This window comes from Hydra vulgaris, chromosome 07, assembly GCF_038396675.1.
Source record: "Hydra vulgaris chromosome 07, alternate assembly HydraT2T_AEP".
Classification (NCBI taxonomy): domain Eukaryota; kingdom Metazoa; phylum Cnidaria; class Hydrozoa; order Anthoathecata; family Hydridae; genus Hydra; species Hydra vulgaris.
Genome location: NC_088926.1, coordinates 25,796,297 through 25,812,190, shown reverse-complemented (window position 1 = coordinate 25,812,190; position 15,894 = coordinate 25,796,297). Strand labels below are relative to the sequence as shown.

Below are 15,894 nucleotides of genomic sequence, written 5' to 3'. Positions count from 1 at the left end.
ACTTTTTTTTTTTAATTTATAATTCCTAAATTACCTGTTGTTTAAAAAACAATTGTTAAAAATATGTAAGTTTTGGCTGTTATCATTTTTGCAGTAGTAAATTTATTTTTTTTGTTTTTTCATTAATTTTTGCAATATGATAAATTGACCGTTTTATTAAAACTGTGTTCGCGGTTTTTAATAAACTAAGAATTTAATGACCAGATATATTTCTGGATATTGAATTTCCTGACACTTAATTCCAGCCCTGATATATATATATATATATATATATATATATATATATATATCCCTGATATATGTGTGTATATATATATATATGTATATATATATATATATATATATATATATATATATATATATATATATATATCCCTGATATATGTGTATATATATATATATATATATATATATATATATATATATATATATATATATATATATATATATTAGGGCATGGAATTATTACCGTTTTTCATAATTACCGGTAACGGTAAAATCCCGGTTTTTGCCATTTTTATTACCGGTAAAACCGGTAATTTAAAGTTTTTTCAAAGGAATAAAAAAAGGCTTGAAATGCAGCAAACCGACTTATAATTAACACAGATTTATATCACATAAAGTTAATCTCATATTAAGCTCAAAACAATATATCCACTTTAAGATATTACAGTTAAATATCACAAAAAAAGAGCTTAAACAGTTTAAATAAACTCAAATTCTATAGATTAACTGATATAACATTTAACACTGTTGTTAGGCATTCTTTACAGAAATTACTGCTGATTGCTGAGCTTTTTTCAACAGAAAATAAGCTCAGCAATCAGCAGTAATTTCTGTAAAAGTAAGCTTTTTTCAACAGAAAATAAGCAAAAACGACCATTTCCTTCAACAGTGATTTGGAACTGGTGCCCACTCTCATCCTCTTTGAACTAGAGGGACACTTCAGAGCATCCTTGATAGACTGTTCTAATTGTTCTGCCAAGGAAGATTGTCCTTCATCAATATTCGGTATTTGTTGACATTTTTCTTCCGATTTATCTTCATCTTCGTAGCTCTCCTCAAACAGACGACAGAATAATTTGGCAGCAGTATTTGCAAGGGCATTTCGTTTCATTTGTGGAGTGTCAAAGACATCCGTACTTTGCCCTTGCTTGTCCAAGGCCTCTGAGTCGTTTAAATAAATCAATAGATTTATTATATCAGGATTTCTTCTTTCCTTTATTCTTTTGACTAACATTTCTAATAACTCTTTGCTGAAAGTTGAATTCTGCATGCTCAATTTAAGGCAAATAAACTTCAGAATCTGATCACTTGAAATCAATGTTGCATCTTGTCTACATAAAGCTTCTGTTCCCACTTTTACTGGTTCAAGGGCTACAATCAATTCTTCAAGTGTGTTAAATTCTTCATCAGAGAAGCTTGTTTCACTAGAAATTTTGATCAAGGACATCTTGATAGGCTTCTTTAGCTTAACAAATCGAGACATCATGTCCACCAAACTGTTCCACCTAGTTTTTGAGTCAATTATAAGTGATAATTCTTTTTTAAACTCAGCTAGAACGTGCTTTTGAAGAATATCATCGTTTTTGACAGGGGACTTGCGAAACAGGCGTACGCAACATCTTACTTTTGAAATAATGTGTCTCAGATCTTGACGGACTGCAGGGGGTTGATCATCTTCAATTACTACCTGAAAGTGTCAGTAATTAAGATGATTTTTTTATTAAAAATAATCTTATTTAGATGCCTTATACTTTTGAATAATTATATATAATACTTACCTGTAATCCAACACCTTCTTCATCTTCATAATCGCTGTCATCAGAGATGGAAATATCATCAAGTGCAAAATCTTCTTCTTCATCGAGATCAGGAATGACTTCTTGGACTGGAGTTGTTTTGTATAAAACATCACAGACTGCTAAGTGGATGCCATGTGCCAAGCACAATTGATGGGTTGGTAAAATAGCTTTTTTATATATAGCTGAATTTTTTCATTACAGCAGCTCCATCAGTTGTAGCTGCCACAATTCTTTTAGCTTTTCTCTAACAATGGTCACAGCTTTATCCACTGGCATTGAGCCAAAAATTCTTACCATTCCCAAATTCCAATGCCGATTCTTGACATGAACATTGATATTAATAAACCTTCTGTTACGAGATGATGTGTATTCATCAAGAGTAATGCTAAAACAAATTTTGTCTTTCTTCATTTCTTCAAACTGCTTTTTATAAATGTCTTTAACCTCAAGACAGTGCTTCATAATAATTGCTTTGATCGATTTTGCATCTTTTGGCAAGTGGTATCTTTGAGCTCCCAATGCCGCTCTTAAACGTTGACTTTTTGCCACTACTCTAATTGGTAATCCATCAATGGCGACTAACTCGGACAAGACAACTGTCAAGGAATCTTTTTGGGTCACGAAGAAGTGGTCAATTTTTCCAACTTTTTGTTCAACTTTGGCTGATACTTGTTTCATAGCATCGGCCTCGATATGATGCATTAATTTGAGATGAGATCTCATACCACTGGTAGATCCACCTTTGCACTTGATTTCTTTGCTACAAGTTTTGCACTTCGCCAGCTGCAGATCCTTGCTGTGTAAGAAGTGCTTCCATACCTCGAAATTATTGTTTCCTGCAACGAAGGTCATCTTCGTGTTTATTGCTTTTTCATCAAAGAACTGCTTTCTCTCACTGTGTTGCGTCTTTTAGGAGTTGCCAAGTTAAAATAAAAGCAAAATACCAAATTATTTAATTAACAAAATATCATTTTTAAAACCGCAGTAATAGATTGAGAAAAAACTGGTAACGGTAATTTTTGGGAATAAAAATTATCAGTAAAAACCGGTTTCTCATTACCGGTTTCCATGCCCTAATATATATATATATGTATATATATATATATATGTATATATATATATATATATATATATATATATATATATATATATATATATATATATATATATATATATATATATATATATATATATATATATATATATACAGGGGCTATTCTAAACCATTTTTGATAGCTTTGGCCGTATTTGGGTGCTGCCCAAAATAAAATTTGAGGACCTTTTTTTTTTCCTGATATATATTTATAGGTTTCAGAAGTTCTTTCAAGTTCAAAATCAAGATTGACAGTTTCTGGCTGGTTTCATGGAGAAACTGAACCTCGTTCAAATTTTACCATGCAGCCTACAAGAACTATATATTTTCCATTGGACGCTGAAGTAAGCTTGTTTATGTTTAATCTATTATTTATATGTAACTGGAAATCTGTGGACAAAGATAATCCATTGGAGTCAAAAACTTTTTTGATAAACTATTGTTGGTCAATGATAATTAATTTAATAATTTTTGTTGGTCAATGATAATAAGTTGATAATTTTGATGGGTCAATGATAATAATTTAATAATTATGTTGGTTAATGATAATTAATTTAATTGTTTTGATTGGTCAATGCTAATTTAATAACTTTGATTGGTTAATAATAATAAATTTAATAATTTTGATAAGTCAATGATAATTATAGAACTAAAGCATTACTTTTTGTTTTTACCTTCATAAAACCCTATATAAATCTATTTTCTTCTTTATAATTTTTCTCAATTTAAAAGAATTATTATTATTTTTCTCAACTTTAAAGAATAAAGGTGTAAGATGTCAATTTTATTAAGGGTCATTCCATGCCAAATGGACCAAAACTTTAGGATTTCAACATGGACCCCCTCAGATTTTGATGAAACTTAGTGGGTTTCTTATTATTAATGAGAAAAGCAATTCCTGAAAATTTCAGCATAAAATCTTTTGTGGTTCATGTGATATGGTCATTTGAAATTTCTGATTTTTTCAAAAATAAAAACTTCAGTAGCAAAAACATGTTTTGTTCATACTTTGAAGCTTTATATTTTAAAAACAAAATTTCAGAAAACCTTCTAATTTTTTTTATTGTGTACAACTCTACACTTACTTTAAAAAAACTTTGACATTGAATTCTCCAATGTCACATTTTTTTCATAATGGCTACCTAAAGAACCTAAAAATATGTTTGCAAATATAAAAAGTTGATTTTTGATGAATTAATATACAAAGCCTGCAGTTTAAGAAGTGAAAAGACATATTTTTTTAGTTTCTATATATGGTAGGCTTCCAAATTTTCAGAAATTTACTGATAAAATACAATTCAGTAAAAAATTATAGACTTCTAAAAATGGCTGCCGCTAAAACTTAGGAAAATGTGCCTCAACTTCAAACCACCGGTAACCTAAGATCAATTATTAAATTTTTTAAATGTAACGAAATAAATTTTTGCTAAAAAACTAGGTTTAAATCAAATTTATAATAATTTTGCCACGTTGTTATTTTATTATGTTACTTTTGCTATTGTACAATGTAATGTACAGTTATTACAACTGGGTTGCATGCAGTCTAGATTTGTAAAGTCACATACAACTAATGTCAAGAGGTAAAGTCTGAAATATCTGGTAAATATGCGGTGATATGGAAATATCTAAGTTTTTTAGCAAAAATTTATTTAAAAGATTCAATGTTTATATTGATTGTTTATTACATATAAATATTCTTTATTACATAATCAACTTGTGCATTGTATTGACAAGTCAACTCTTATAACTTGTTATAAATTGTAATCTCAATTTGAAAATGATAATCAAATAAGTCAAATTCATGGGGAGGGGTGGAATAGTGAATGTATTGGAAAAATATTATAAAATTTATAGTCGTGATATTAACTATTAGGTAAATTAGACTAAAAGTCTTTCTTTTTAATTTTACTTAATAGGTTACTAATAAGTTTTATATGAAAACAATAAAAACTAAATTTCAGTTTTTATATGCTTATGTTTAGTGGTGTGTTTGCGCATAAAGGCATTTCATACATCAGACATAAAACCAGACACATCATGAAAGGAGAAGTGTTCAATTACAATTTTTTTCTAAGTTCTGGGGAAAAATGTAAGTGTTAAAAAGTAAACAGACGGTGAGGGGGGGGGGAGGGGGCAGGAAAGAGCTAGGGTATTTAAAAACTGGGTTTAATTCAGGCTTAATTAAAGACTTATTTCTAGTATTGATTACTTTTAAATTCATATTTTTAAATTCATACATACTTTGTATTACAATTATAATACAAACTAAATTACAACAATAACTTTATTTTTAATGTTTTTAATGTATTTTGAGAAATTTTTATTGTTCTGATTTTGTAACTTCCCCATAAGTTCCCACTATTTTTTGTTCTGAAATCACTAATAAATTAGAAGAAAAAAAATTTTATTAAAACCAGTGTTGATCTTAGGTTACCGGTGGTTTGAAGTTGAGGCACATTTCCCTAAGTTTTAGCGGCAGCCATTTTTAGAAGTCTATAATTTTTTACTGAATTGTATTTTATCAGTAAATTTCTGAAAATTTGGAAGCCTACCATATATAAATACTAAAAAAATATGTCTTTTCACTTCTTAAACTGCAGGCTTTGTATATTGATTCATCAAAAATCAACTTTTTATATTTGCAAACATATTTTTAGGTTCTTTAGGTAGCCATTATGAAAAAAATGTGACATTGGAGAATTCAATGTCAAAGTTTTTTTAAAGTAAGTGTAGAGTTGTACACAATAAAAAAAATTAGAAGGTTTTCTGAAATTTTGTTTTTAAAATATAAAGCTTCAAAGTATGAACAAAACATGTTTTTGCTACTGAAGTTTTTATTTTTGAAAAAATCAGAAATTTCAAATGACCATATCTCATGAACCACAAAAGATTTTATGCTGAAATTTTCAGGAATTGCTTTTCTCATTAATAATAAGAAACCCACTAAGTTTCATCAAAATCTGAGGGGGTCCATGTTCAACCTTGGTCCAGTTGGCATGGAATGACTCTTAACTTATTAAAATTAGTGGTTAGGGAGGTTTTAAAATAACTTTATTTGAAGATGACGTTAAAAGTATTTATTTGACAGTTTGTTAAAGGCTTTTTTTAATGTTTGAAGTGTGGTTAGGAATAAAATATGTAACTTAAGGTATTATAAAGTTTTGTTTAAATACAATGTGTAACACATTATAATATGCATTGCATTAGCTGCCGGATACAGTTTGTATTGGGTATCCAATAAAGTTGAAATAAATTATTTACTAGTTTTATGATCAAATGAAGATAAATTCAAGATAAGAATCAGGAAAGAAATTTTATAATATTTCCAGATTTTGTTATTTTAGAGTTGGTTGATAAAAGGATACAATACATGGTACATATTTATACAATATATGATACAAGGAGACAATGATTTGAAATAGACAAAATTTATATGAAGTATTTTTGTTCTCCATTTTATGGTGCAAGAATAATAGGGTTCCTTCCCAAACTAAAAGTCTCATTCAGTGTATGTGCACTGACTTTGTCTGTGCTTAAATAAATTAGTTGATGTTCACACACTTCACAGTGCTTTACAAATTAATTGGTTAGTATACATTCATTGTATGTGAATCCATGGAACATATAACTAGATAAAATATCTACAAAAAGTAACATGTGGAAACAAAACAAGTTACTCACATGTGAAACCAGACCTTTATCTAGAATTACATTACATCTTACATCTAGCATAGTATCGAATCGAATACCATAGGCAATGACAAATACAAAATAACATGAGTCTGTTGGGTATATTTTTAGAATATATTGATTCTTATTCAAAGTCTGTTCTGCTGTCTGTTCTGTTGGATTTGAAAGGAATCATTATCTAGTTTCTCAAGACTCTTGATTTTTTGTTATTACTGTATTTTCTGATAATGGTACTCTAATACGAATCTTTAGTTGATGTTACAGTCTCCTACTTTAGTGTGACATTTAATTGCTCAACTAAGTACATAGTATATTTTATATATATATATATATATATATATATATATATATATATATATATATATATATATATATATATATATATATATATATATATATATATATATATATATTAATCTGGGGTAAAAATAAACGTTTGGTCTATCAATGAATATTTTGTTGCGTCTTCCTTTAAATGAACAAATAATACTAAAAATGGTATTATGAGACATGGGAAACGGCCCCACTTTTACCCTTAAACGTTTGACAGGTTCCTAGTATTATAGAAAAAAATTTCTTCAAAAGTATGCCATGTTAGGTCTCAAAAGAACCAAAATTTGAAAATAATAATTATATTTTATAAAAACCATGAAAAAAAATGATTTTTTTAATGTTAAAAATTGGCAGTTTTTACGCATTAAAATGTTAACTAATAATCTATTTCTTTTTTTTTACAACTGCTTCTTGTTTCATGCATGGATTGGCAAATAAGTACGGTTTGTTGTGATGAAATTCATATTTTTGTTTATTTTCACCCCAGCCTAATATATATAAATGCATATTAGGGTGACAAAAAAAAAGTGTTCAGATTTGGACTCTCAACCCTTTATTGTGTTCCTTCTAACTAAAAAATAAACTGTGCAAAAAATTACTACGATATTTTGATATCTAGGGGTTGCTCAAAAAACTTGATATTATCAGTGTTTAGGGTCAACAGAAAATAAAAGTGAATGTATTTTAATTTTTTTTTTTTTATGCAAAGTTTTAATTTTTTTATTCAAATTTATTTTAATCAGATTTTGGTACAAATTCTTCACTTGTTTTCAATTGTTGATTGTTCACTTGTTTTCATTAATGCCTTCACAATTGTGGACTTTCGCATATCTGGAAATCAACATTGATGTTCTTCCACAGTTTGTAAAACATATTGCAATTGAGTTTCATCTTTTGTCAAGATTTTTATGTAATATGAAACAAGTTTCACCCCTCTTTCGGCTATGCCATTCACAACTTTCGTAGAATTAACAATTTTGTATGCTTCCTGGTATTTGGTTACTGTACTCCATGTGTCTAGGCAATGATCCTTCTTAAATGTCCAATTTATTCCAAGCACTTCAAATATATATTTTTATCTATTTGTTATAAAGTCATCTAAGTTCATTTTTACAATTGTATCCATTAATCCTTTACCTTCAAGCCTTTTTACCTGTTTTTTTTTATCTGGCTTTTCAAGTGCAATCAATATTTTTTCTTTAGTTTGGTTATCAACATCATTGCTAAAAAAAGAGACTCATAAGTTCTTCAGTTAAACGCCATAAATGTTCTGCAATGGTTTTTATGGTAGACTCAGCAACTTCTTTGTCAAATATTTTGAAATTATCCAACTTCTTGATCAGTGTCAGGTCATTGTGAGGAGCAGATGAAGAGATGGGAGCCCAAAACCAGTGTTCCGTGTAAATCAAAATAAAAAAAAATTGAAAATTGTAAAAGATACTTCTCTTCATTCTTTGTTAAATAAATTTGATGTCGAACGAGTATATTTTAATAGAGTAGAGTGCTTTTACCATCCATCGTGCTTGGTGCTTAGCACGAGGAGTACAAAAGGTTATTCTACCTTGACCTAAAGGAGTTTTTCCTAAAAAAGTTATTGGTAGTTTCAAAAATTCTTTGTAATCATGGTAATGTTGTTTTGTTCCTAGTAGCATATTTAGAGCAAGTTCTGTTGCTGATGGTACAAGTGGACCATACACTGTGAGATCTGCATCAGTTAAGAGCCAAAATTCAGAATTGAATTTATTCCACAGATCACAAAATCATAGAAACAACTTGACCTCTGGACCAGAAGATGCTCCCAAGCAAGTTTTGTAAACATGGGATAAAATCACTTCATGAACATGGTGTCGACAGGCTGTGTATAATAAAGACTTTTCAAATAATTTTTCCAGGAAGGTACAAGCACCTGAGTGTATGCCTGTGTTGCTTGAAGTAGTATCAAAACAGAGTGACACAATTTTGTCATATGAAATGTTCCAATCTTTTAAAGCTTGTTCTGTTGCATAAATCATTTGTTCACTGGTGCATCTATCCAGTTTTGGGACTGACAACAGTTTTTCTACATCATATCCTGTCACTAATATAGGCAGTAGATCCACTTCATCTCTGCTGTTCAAATCTGGTAACAATTTTCTGTTCTTTTTGTATTATAAGAAATGTCTTGTCTTCTTCTATTGTGATTAATTTTAAAGCATTTTCATGAGCAATATCAAATAATTTCTTCGATTTCTCGAGAAAAAGTTTCTTCATTTTTTTGCTAAGTTTCTGTTTTGCAGCCTTGATTTTTTTTCTGCTTTCCATATTTCTCAACAAGTTTTTCAAGATGTGTTATAACATGATAACGTTGCTTTTTCGGAACTTTGGCTCTTTGCCAAAAGTCTAGAACCAGATCTGTCACAAGGCCTGCACTTTCTCTTACATTGTTGTTATTTTTAAAGAAAAAATAAGTTTAAAAAACTTGCCTTTTAGATAGCAACTTTAACCTGTGATCACAGCTGAAGCTTGACTAACACATCATACTTCATTTTGACTTCTAATCTCCATTATAAATCGACCTCAAAAATATCTATTAAATTATGTGTTTTAAAATGTATTTTCATTCAAGACAATGAACTCATTTGGAATTACAGGATGATGCACTAATTTCGACAGTAGTACAATACTGTTGCAATAAATTAAGTGGATGATGAAGTATTACAGTGGGTTTTGTGAATTCTAGCCAACTTATTTTATTTTCAACTTATTGTCTAAAATAAATAACAAAGTTTATTATACATAATGACTCATAAGATTAGGAAATAATAAAATATTGATTCTCAACATAATTAGTAGAATATATGTGATAAGTGATGAGAAATATGAAAAGTTGTGCGCTCGAGCAATCTTGCAAAATTAAAAAACTTGCTGAGCAACCCCTAAGCATTAACATATTGCATCAAAAATTTCCCAATATCATTTTTTCATCAAATGGAACCAAATAAAAGGTTGAGAGCATAAGAAAGAAAAAAAATATTTTTTTCAATGCATTTATTTGTCACCCTAATGTATGTGTATATATGTATATATATATATATATATATATATATATATATATATATATATATATATATATATATATATATATAGAACTCTTATATGTTGTCCGAAAGTTTTTTCCATATTTTGTTGACAAAAAGTAAAAATTAAAATCCAAGACCCGAATTTTTTTTTATTAATTGATAGACTCCTTGCCCCAACCAAACCCTCAGTCGATGTAGCAGCACTCCCTTGCGGGTCAGGCTAAAAGATAGTAGATGTAGCAGCATTCCGTTGCGAGTTAGGCTATTTGTCAGTCGATATAGCAGCACTCCCTTGCAAGTCAGGCTACTTGTTAGTCAATGTAGCAGCACTCCCTTGCGAGTCAAGCTGTAAGATAGTCGATGTAGCAACACTCCATGATTTACAGTAAAAAAAATAAAAATAAAAACATTTTATTAAAAAAATTTAAAATAAAAACATTTTATTGAAAAAAATAAAAATAAAAACATTGTTTATAATGTTAAAATCATTCTGGTCAATTAAATTTGCGTTTTTGTGGTTTTTTTAAAAAACGAATAATTTGTAATTAAATTAATGGTTTTGACTTACGTCCAACACGCATATGTTGGACGAAAGTCAAAAGTAATTAAAAGTGACGTATGTGTTGGCGTAAGAATCATTTTTTTCCTTCCGTGCTTCCCAAAAACAAACTATAGAACTATATATATATATATATATGTATATATATATATATATATATATATATATATATATATATATATATATATATATATATATATATATATATATATATCTGTGTGTATACATATATTTAAACATGTAGTAATTTTATATATTTTAGGATGATTTATTGCTAGAGTGGATAAATCCTATTTATTTGAACACTGAAATTGTCGATGATATTCAAGAACAATTTGAGGAGGAATCGGAAATTCAATTAAAAGATTTTTTATTGGTTTGTTGCTTTTTTATTGGTTTGTTGCTTTTTTATTGGTTTGTTGTTTTTTTATTGGTTGTTTTTTAGTTTTTTTCATATTTGTTTAGTTGAGTTTTTATGTCGTATAAACTTTAAATAATTTTATATAACACACAAAATTATTGTGTTAAATGAAAAATTATTCACAAAACCTTAAATTTACAAAAAATCTTAAAATCTGTTTTTTATGAATAATAATGAGAGTGGCCACTGGTCATGGAAATCATGGAAATGTCATGGAATTTCTAAAAATTCATTGACAATCATGGAAAGTATATGGAACTTTTTCAAATGATCTTTATTTTTTTCTACTATTAATATTTCAAGATATTTGCAAAGAAAAGTATCAGTATATCTAGTCTAAAACTTTTTGAAAAAGATATTATTACTGTGTAAGTTAAGATTATCATTTCATTGTAATCGGTCATGTCAGATCGCTTTTTTTAGAAAATAGTTTAAATTTTTGTGTTATTCAAAAAAATATATCAGTTAAATAGTCAAAATACGTTTATAAATTTTGTTTGAGTTTGTATCAATCAGCTATGGTCAGGACAGTTGATCCTGCTACTAGTAATATCCAATACAACATGATTCAGTTAAAAAGTTAAACTTAGGACACTTAAGAAAACTCTGATAAAAACCCCTCAATTGAATTCTGGCTAAGGATAGGATGAGCTCATAAACTATGGAAGATAATCTTTCTACTGGTAGTATCACAAAAATATCTGATATCGACATAATCTGCATAAAACCGGTTAACACCATGATAGGCAACTGATCATAAAAATTTGCTTGGAAATGCCTTAGTAAAAGCAAAATGCCTAAATGTAAATCGTATGATTTAGTGGTAAGTTAATATAAGGACAACCTCCTCAATCAAAGTTGGAATTCTTCAGCGATATTGCATGGCATTTGAAAGAGTATTTGGTGGTAAACACAAGTTTAAAGAAGATTGGATTATTATGCTGGTCAAAATTGTTGAAAAATGGAACTGAGAGAAGTCCTTTGAAGTACATGGTAGTGCAAGATGGAGCATGTATATCTCCAAACAATATGGTTAACAAAAAAGAATTTAGATATGCTCATTTTGGCCAGCCCGTTGATAAGTTGTATAAATCCAAATTGATATCTACCCAAACTGCTGATTCTGCCAAAGATCACTTTACAAAATCTGTTGTAACAGTATATAAGAAAGAGTTCAGCTAACCTTTAAATGCGTTTTGACAAGTTTTCAATGCCTTATTTAAATGGTAACAAACATTTTGAGTTATTAAGGAAAATCTGTACCCTAGTTTTTACTTTATCTCTATTCACTGTGCTGTTGAGCAAGGTTGTAGTGTTGACAAAAAGTTTTTTTATTGTGAACATGCACCAAATTTCTTTTTTCAGTGCTCTGTTTACAGCCATATAAACGCAATAAAACAGGATGTTCACAATTTTATAATCACTAATGAATTAACAAAAAGTAACTCATTCTCAATTATTTTGTTATTTGTATCATAAAAGGAGAAATGTTTCTACTAGAAAAGTAGAAAAAGGAAAGCATCACTGAAGAATTAATGATGGGATAAAGAGATAGAAAGATTTTCTTGTGTGTTGTAACCCTAAATGAAGAAGTTGACCGGTTTAAAATTCAAGCTAAAAAATCTGATTCCATGGATTTGTTGGTTAAAGCAAATGCTATTATGAGAAAAGTAAAAGAAAAGCTCTTTTTGAACAGCTGGACAAAATTTCAACAGCTATTTTAGAATTAGATTAAGTTTTTATAATCAATTAAGTTAATTTAAGTTTGAAGTCATTTCATATCTCAAAAAAAAATGTTTTTATTTTTATTAGGATAAAGTAGTTTGACTTTTTTGCATATAGTTTTTGTTTGTTTTTTGAATTTTTTAAAAAGGTAAACAATATTGATTTATAATTAATATTGAGTTGTAATAATAATTAATATTTCATAATGTTTTGCAAAAATGTGAAAAGAACCGAAAGTAATTTTATAGTTCAATTAATTTTAGAATGAAAAATATATAAAGCTTGAAGAAATTTTGTCTCAAACAAAATTCTCACGAAAATTTATAGCCAATCAGAGGTAAAGTTTTTTTAGTGTAAAAAGATTTTAAGTTGTTGTATCCAAACCACTTGCTAATTAAATTATCTACCAGGAGTTTTGTTCCAGGAGTTTTCTAATTTCCTCAATTTATTGAAATTCAGATAAAGTTTTAAAATTTAAAAATTAGCACAATAAAAAACTATTTAAAAAAATTATTTTATTGTTTTTTTTTAAATGATACAGTTTCAATTTGCAGTAGAGTGTTAGCTAGAAAAAATGGGAATTTTTATACATACATACGTATATTATATATATGTATATAATTTTTATACATACATGCGTATATTCTTGGCATTCTACTTAACAACTTATCTAATTTGTCGAGTTTTATGCAACTCGCCAACAAGTTTTGTCTACATTTATGCATCATTAGGCTTTAGTTTTTGACATTACTTTTAATCCATCCAATAAAAGTCTGATAGGAGTTCTGGTCATTGGGGAGGGTAAATCATTCTACTCAATATTTGATCATTTCCCAACTCAGTAATAACTTATACATTGTTTTGAAGAGTATTTTTTGGATTTAAGCTTGTCGTTTTCTTCTAAAGAAGTTTAAAAGGTCGTTTTCTTCTAAAAAATTATATAGCTTCCTTTAACCCAACATTCCAAAGGTATAGCATGACTTTTTAAATATGTCCTAATAAACTACTTGTGTCATTATTCCCTCTATTTTTACAATGTCACCTGTAGCATTCCAACTAAAACAGTCTCACATCTTTACATTTCATTGAAACCAAAGATTCAAAACTTTGACACGTTGGTCCACATTTCCATTCATGGATGGTCCATTTTTTAATGTAGTTTTGTTCACTTTAGCATTTTTATTATTTTTATCAAAGCATTGTAATCAAAATACTTATATTTATTAAATTATTATTTATTAAATAATACAAAAATGAACATTAAAAAAGTATTAAACTAAAGCATTTTTTTTTAAATTTATGTCATTTGAATAATTATGGATGGTAGTGTACATACATACATACATACATACATACATACATACATACATACATACATACATACATACATACATACATACATACATACATGCATACATGCATACATGCATATATGCATGCATATACACAATCACTTAATTTTGCATGTTGGCACTGTCCTAATTTTGCTCATGTTAAAAACGTTAATTTGTTTAATGTTAAAAAAATTTTTAGAAAATTTCTTTATATTTAGATAGTAACTGCCTGAATCCAAAACCTCAGTTGATGTATGTACTCAAGTCCCAGCAGATGGCTTTTTCATTATGGCATCATTAATGATGTTTTATGTAAAGCTAAGTATGCAAAGATATACTTTTTTTAAATTTTCTTCTTTTAAGGTATATATATATATATATATATATATATATATATATATATATATATATATATACATACATACACCTTAAAAAAGAAAATTATAATCACTTTTATCAACACATTCATATTTTTCTATTATATATATTTTCAATATTTTGATCATTAAAGTTGATAATTTCTTAATGGAGATATGATAGTGGTGTGCAAACATTTAATGCTAAAAAGTATTATCCATGATTTTTTTTTAAAAAAACTGCCTAGAATTATAGCCCAAATCAGAATCATAATATTTCCTTATCAAAGTCTAAAATGTGTTAAGACCAATTAATAATTGAAGATGTGGTGTTTAACTATGCGCAGGCGTAATTCCGTTCCAAATGGCATATTTAAAAAACAACGCTCAACATTTTTAAAAGTATAATTTCAAATGTTGATAATTTCATGTTGTTTAAAAAGATCTTTTATATAACTAAAAAGCTTAAAATATAAAACTGAAATAATACAATTTAAAGACAAGTTCAAACAAAAAAAAGTAAAGAATATAAAATATAAAAATAATTCATAAAAAGTATACTAGCATGTTTTTGATCAGCGTTTCTTTTATCCCGTAATCTCCAGTATTCATTTTTCTTAATTATTCTTTCAATAACATACTTCACCATGAAAATACAATCAAACATCATAAATTTACATCAGGTTATGTGCCGCTCATTTAGCTATTAACTAGTCAATGGAGTGACAAATAATAAATAATAAAAAATACATTAAATAAAATAAAGTATGAATTAAAACTAATTAAAAAAGAAAAAGAATTTAAGAGATGAAAAAAAGTAAAATATATAAAGTATAAATAATAATGAACAGAATTTGTACAAAAACTATAATATAAATAATGACAAATCAAAAAAAAAATACTAAAAATAGTTATGATATAGGTTATAATTTTTTAAATATTTTATATAAATAAAATATTTTCAAAATTATAAAGTAAAAACATATAGCAAATGTAACAAAATGAATAAAAACTGTAGATGAATATAACAGTAAAAAAATCATTGTAGTAAATAATTTTTTCAAAAAAATGCGATTAATTTTAATCGCGTTCTTTGGTTCGAAGAATATATGATTTTAAAATGAAACTTAAGAAGGAATGATAATAATTTAACATTGGATCTTTTAGGTTGACCTACGATATTAAAGAAGACAACGTTGATACTTTTCTTGCTCAATTTCTAACTTTGCTGAGGTCGCGACCATTTTATAAACTTTTGACAAAGTTGACGGGAATTGAACTCGTTGACTTTGAAAATGTTGAACCTAATCATGACGAAACGCATGGAACTGAATCATTCTCAAAAAGCAATAAATCTACTTCATCGTCGTGTGTAACAAACGTACGCAAGTGGCAACACGGTTGTTACACGTTAGTCAGCGATTTTGACCCGTGTGGAAAGGAATTTGCTTTGGATTTAATCCTTTCTTTTGCTTGTGATGGTTGGTTTTATAGAGTTTTTAAATATCTTTGTTTTGCA

General features: G+C 27.8%; 1 protein-coding gene across 1 annotated transcript in view; it reads left to right on the top strand.

Moving 5' to 3' along the window:
* LOC100198379 (prolyl 3-hydroxylase OGFOD1) overlaps window positions 1-15,894 on the top strand; it is a 43,662-nt gene that overhangs the window by 26,204 nt on the left and 1,564 nt on the right. Inside the window, exons 9-12 of the mRNA XM_065801473.1 lie at window positions 3,114-3,242; window positions 10,802-10,915; window positions 12,949-13,022; window positions 15,543-15,856. Coding sequence (XP_065657545.1) covers window positions 3,114-3,242; window positions 10,802-10,915; window positions 12,949-13,022; window positions 15,543-15,856 — 631 coding nt within the window. The remainder of the gene's footprint in view (window positions 1-3,113; window positions 3,243-10,801; window positions 10,916-12,948; window positions 13,023-15,542; window positions 15,857-15,894) is intronic.